Consider the following 6000-nt stretch of genomic DNA (forward strand, 5'->3'; position numbering starts at 1 on the left):
CTGGTTCCAGAGAGTCGAGGCCGCCACAGAGAAGGCTCTTCCCCGGCCCCCGCCAAACGACATTGTTTAGTTGACGGGACCCGGAGAAGGCCAACTCTGTGGAACCTAACCGGTCGCTGGGATTCGTGCGGCAGAAGGCGGTCCCGGAGATATTCTGGTCCGATGCCATGAAGGGCTTTATAGGTCATAACCGACACTTTGAATTGTGACCGGAAACTGATCGGCAACCAATACACCAACAATCCTTTTCTCTGAGCCCATTTGACCTCACGAGGTCATTGTATGGAAAAACAGCAGGAGGAAGGACTTTTAGATAGGTTTGCCACTTTCAGTTATTTATATAAATAATAAAGGCAGGATGTAAATAAACAAAATAAAATCCTGGCCTTTATTCCTGCACGCTGTCATTCTGATTCTTCAACAGCCACCCTGGCTTGAGATAATGGGAGTTGTAGTACAAGGTCTCTGGAGGGAAGGGGACCCTGTTCTTTGATGACAAAACAGTTTATTTTTTATTTTATTTATTTATTTGTCAAATAATTATAGGGTGATAATTTGTACATATAAAACATTAGATAAATAATGATAAAAAGTAGACAATAGGACAGGGACGGTAGGCACAGTGGTGCGCTTATGCACGCCCCTTAGAGACCTCTTAGAAAGGGGGAGAGGTCAATTGTAGATAGTCTAAGGTTAAAGGTTTTGGGGTTAGGAGTAGAAACCACAGAATCAGGTGGTGCATTCCAGGCGTTGATTACTCTGTTGCTGAAGTCGTATTTTTTGCAGTCATGTTTGGAGCGGTTGACATTTAGTTTAAATCGATTTCGTGCTCATGTGTTGTTGCGGTTGAAGGGGAAGTAGTCGGTAGGACATTAACAGGTAGGACATTTTGGTATATGATTTCATGAACTATAATTAAGTCGGAACAGAGACGACGGAGTTGTAAGTTGTCTAAACCAAGAATTTCAAGTCTGGCGGAGTAAGGTATTTTGTTGTGAGAAGAGGAGTGAAGGACTCTTCTTGTGTGGACTCTCTCAATTGTATTGATGTCAGATATGCAATGTGGGTTCCATACAGGCGAGCTGTATTCTAGGATTGGTCTGACAAATGTTTTGTAAGCTCTTGTTAGCAGTTCAAAATTATCAGAGAAGAAGCTGTGAAGGGTTAGGTTAACAACTTTTAAAGCCTTTTTGGCAATGTTGTTGCAGTGGCCTCTAGGACTTAGGTCATTGGATATGAGTACTCCAAGGTCTTTGACGGTTTTATTCAAGCTCTCTAGATCTGTGGAGTGTTTTTTTAAGTTTTCTAAGTAACAACCTTATTCCTGTTGAAGCCTTCTTCTTCTTTTTTAAGAGATTTGTACTTAAATGCAAAATTGGAGGTGGGGATCAGTGAACAGTTAACAGATCCTATTTTCATCACTCCAGGCAATGGATAAGGTTGCATTCTCACACCTCTATTATTTAATTTATATGTTAATTATGCTGTTAAAAGCTACAAGGGAGCAGTTTCCCACCCCCACTTTTTTTTCCCTTTGCTGTTAACCTAGACCAGAAACTTAACAGGGAATGATATATTTCTCCTTTCTCACAATCACAATCTGGTACTTTTTGCCAAACTGTGAATTAGAACAGAACAGAATAACAGAGTTGGAAGGGACCTCGTAAGTCATCTTGTCCAACCCCCAACCCCCACCACCCCCCCAGCCCAAGCAGGAGACCCTACAACCTTACTCCACCAGACTTGAAATTCTTGGTTTAGACAACTTACGACTCCGTCGTCTCCGCTCCAACTTAATTATAGTTCATAAAATCATATACCGAAACGTCCTACCTGTTAACGACTACTTCACCTTCAACCGCAACAACATATGAGCATGAATTAGATTTAAACTAAACGTCAACCGCTCCAAACTTGACTGCAAAAAATATACGACTTCAGCAACAGAGTAATCAACGCCTGGAATGCACTACCTGATTCTGTGGTTTCTACTCCTAACCCCAAAATCTTTAACCTTAGACTATCTACAATTGACCTCTCCCCCTTTCTAAGAGGTCTGTAAGGGGCGTGCATAAGCGCACCATTGTGCCTACCGTCCCTGTCCTATTGTCTAAATAATTATGTTTATAAATATCAGGATCACTAAGTGTCTTATTCAATGGTGAGTACCGGTAATAATGGTGAGTAAATGGTTGTTAAGGGAATGGGAAATGGTAATTTAGGGGTTTAAAGTGTTATAGGATGGCTTGTGATACTGTCCATAGTCAAAAATGGTGTATTTACTTCCACATCTCTACTTTGCAGAAATTCGACTTTTGCGGGCGGTCTCGGAACGCATTGCCCGTGAAAATCGAGGGAACACTGTAGTAACTTATTCACCTATGCTGGTTAGAGGAAATTTAGCAGTGATTTCAGGAATTATTCCCATCTGTGCTACACGTACACTCGTAAAACAAAAGGTATACCTTGCTAACATACCTCTACTGCAACCGTTACTGTATAAAATCCTCCTTCAAACAATATTACAAAGAGCGTCTATGTTCCCAATAATTTATCAATGTTTGATATGTCAACACCTGCCCACTAAAGGGGACTATTAAATTTACTATAGTGTCTGTGGAAGATTTGCGGAGGAGGTGAGATCTGACTCAGAAGCAAATGAGACTGTAAACACAGATATGTCCACAAGAATTATTTGGTTCCTGCCAAAACATTAAGTAGGCTTCTGGTAGCTATCACCACCTAGAGGTTAGTTGTAAATGAAACTTTGAAGTGTCTCTCCAAGAAAGTTCAATAAAAACCTTGATTCACTGCAAAATAAGCCCCAGAAATGTTCTTAGTAGCCCGTCACCAGGAACAACGAAAGCAACAACGAAATTATTTGCTGCTATGCTCCCCCCACCCAGGAAAAAGTAAACATCTCACACCCCCCCCAACATATTAGTTTAGTTGAGTTGAGTTTTATTGGATTTGTATGCCGCCCCTCTCCGTAGACTCGGGGCGGCTAACAACAGTGGTAAAAACAACATACGACAATCCAATACTAAAACAGCTAAAAACCTTTATTTTAAAAACCAATCATACATACAAACATACCATACATAAATTGTAGAAGCCTAGGGGGAAAAAATATCTCAGTTCCCCCATGCCTGATGACAGAGGTGGGTTTTAAGAAGCTTACGAAAGGCAAGAAGGATGGGGGCTATTCTAATCTCTGGGGGGAGTTGGTTCCAGAGGGCCGGGGCCGCCACAGAGAAGGCTCTTCCCCTGGGTCCCACCAAACGACATTGTTTAGTTGACGGGACCCGGAGAAGGCCCACTCTGTGGGACCTAATTGGTCGCTGGGATTCGTGCGGCAGAAGGCGGTCCCGGAGATAACCTGGCCCGGTGCCATGAAGGGCTTTATAGGTCATAAACCAACACTTTGAATTGTGACCGGAAACTGATCGGCAACCAATGCAGAGTGCGGAGTGTTGGTGTGACATGGGCATATTTAGGGAAGCCCATGATTGCTGTTGGAAGCCACCCTGAGTCTAAGGACAAGGGTGGCATAAAATGGATATATGTTTATGCCTGGGATAAACATATATCCATCCTAAGATAAAATACAAGAAACAGTATAAGGGCAGGCTAGATGGACCATGAGGTCTTTTTCTGCCGTCAATCTTCTACGTTTCTAAAAAAAAAATCGAATAAAATAAATACTCTCGCGGAACATAACACTTACTTGATAAACGTGAAAGGCATTTGCTGCTTTGCCACGGAGAAAGACTGAAGGAATCCAGACATTTATAAGGGCTCGGTTGGATCTGAATGAATGATAAATCAATCAATCAATCAGTCAGTAAGCAAGCAAGTAAATTATTTAAGTAAGTCAGTCACTCAACTTTGCACAACTGATACATGCTACCAATAATCAAAGCACTTGGAATAGGGAACCAAATCCGGAACGCAATGGTGATGTTACAAGACGGGGAATACATTCCCAAAACAGAGAGAACCCTGAATTATGAATCGTTTTACTTCAAAAGTTGCTCTTTTGAAGACATTGCGGGAATGCGGTAAACACGTCCAACTTTCTAACAACTTACATTTCAAAATCTGACAGGCTTTGATCTTCGGAGGTTTGACTGAGATCTCCGGGAACCTAGGCAATAACAGGAAGGAAGGAAAGACATAATGAAACACTGAGTCTACTTAACCTTTTGTCTTAAAGAGCAGGCAAGTGCAGCCTGGCCCACAGCAAACCTCCCCAAATCAATTCCTAAACCCAACAGCCCTTGTCCTATCGTTCCCAGGGGATGATATTTAAATAGAAAACTCAGCATGGCCTGGCATTTTTATAGATTATTCCCTATCTCTTGGCAAACACTTCCTTTAACCCTGCTGTTCTGTTCGGGTCCTATGTGAAAAATAGAATCCTCATGAGCTTTCATGAAAGCATGAGACCTGACCATATTATTGCAAACAGCATAAATGCTACAGTAAGAGTAAAAAACTATCCTGCTTGGGTAGGATAGCCCATACCAGTGATGGTGAACCTATGGCATGGGTGCCACAGGTGGCACGTAGAATCATATCTTCTGGCACTTGAGCTGTTGCCCTAGCTCAGCTCCAACATGAATGTGTGTACCAGCCAGTTTATTTTATTTTATTTTATTTTATTTATTTTATTTTATTTTTTTACTTACTTACTTACTTACTTACTTACTTACTTACTTACTTACTTACTTATTTATTGGATTTGTATGCCGCCCCTCTCCGTAGACTCGGGGCGGCTAACAACAGTAGTACAAAACAGCATGTAAATCCAATACTAAAACAGTTAGAAACCCCTTATTTGTAAAACCAAACATCCATACAAACAAACATACCATGCATAAATTGTAAAGGCCTAGGGGGAAAGAATATCTCAGTTCCCCCATGCCTGACGGCAGAGGTGGGTTTTAAGGAGCTTACGAAAGGCGAGGAGGGTGGGGGCAATTCTAATCTCCGGGGGGAGCTGGTTCCAGAGGGTCGGAGCCACCACAGAGAAGGCTCTTCCCCTGGGGCCCGCAAAACGACATGGTTTTGTTGATGGGACCCGGAGAAGGCCCACTCTGTGGAACCTAACCGGTCGCTGGGATTCGTGCGCAGAAGGCGGTCTCGTAGATACCCTGGTCCGGTGCCATGAAGGGCTTTATAGGTGATGACCAACACTTTGATTGTGACGATTTTTGGCTCACACAGAAACTCTGGAAGGGCGTTTTTGGCTTCCAGAGAGCCTCCAGGTGGATGGGGAAGGGCCTTTTTACCCTTCCCCGGCTCCTGGGAAGTTTTGGAGCCTGGGGAGGGTGAAACATGAGCCTACTGGGCCCACCAGAAGTTAAGAAACAGTCCATTTCCAGACTCCAGAGGGACTAGGGGGGGGCAGGAAGTTGTTTTCGCCCTCCCCAGCATTGATTGATGGGTTTGGGCACTCACGCATACACGACTGCACACTCCCATGCCTTTTTGGCACCCAAGGAAAATAAGGCTCGCCATCACTGCCCTAGACCATTTCAGTCAATTGGCAACCCATTGATTTTCACTAACTTCTGCACTGGGTCGCTACCAGTTCGGCTGAACCAGTCTGAACCGGAAACAACCCACCCCTGGACTCAGGTGATTAAAACACAAGTGACCTAAGATGTAGTACAGTTAACTTATAGCTAGAACTACATTTCTTAAGCCGGTGATGGCAAACCTATGGCACGCCTGCCACAAGTGCATTGTGGAGCCATATATGAAGGAATGCGAAGCTTTGACCTATGTCAGCTCCGACTCACATGTGTGTGCTGGCCAGCTGATTTTCAGCCTTCGAGATGGTGGGAGGAGGCTGTTTTCACGCTCCTCAGGCCTCAGGAAAGACTCCAGAGCCTGTATATGGCGAAAAATGGCCCAGTGGGCCTACCGGAAGTTCAAAAATGTACTTCCTGTTGGGCCATTGGGCTGTTTTTCACCCTCCCTAAGTTTCAGGTG

The 6000-nt window shown here is 43.6% G+C and overlaps 1 protein-coding gene across 2 annotated transcripts in view; it reads right to left on the reverse strand.

The window, feature by feature from the left end:
• The window catches only part of SNX29 (sorting nexin 29), a 213071-nt gene that overhangs the window by 89617 nt on the left and 117454 nt on the right, over positions 1 to 6000 (reverse strand). For both annotated transcript variants that reach the window (XR_011559849.1, XM_070761121.1), the window contains exons 17-18: positions 4092 to 4147; positions 3728 to 3809 (exon numbers count right to left, since the gene is read on the reverse strand). Coding sequence is in view for 1 of the 2 variants with exons in the window: in XM_070761121.1 (XP_070617222.1) it covers positions 3728 to 3809; positions 4092 to 4147 (138 nt within the window). In the remaining variant the exon portion in view is untranslated. The remainder of the gene's footprint in view (positions 1 to 3727; positions 3810 to 4091; positions 4148 to 6000) is intronic.

This window comes from Erythrolamprus reginae, chromosome 9 (genome assembly GCF_031021105.1).
Source record: "Erythrolamprus reginae isolate rEryReg1 chromosome 9, rEryReg1.hap1, whole genome shotgun sequence".
Taxonomy (NCBI): Eukaryota; Metazoa; Chordata; class Lepidosauria; order Squamata; family Dipsadidae; genus Erythrolamprus; species Erythrolamprus reginae.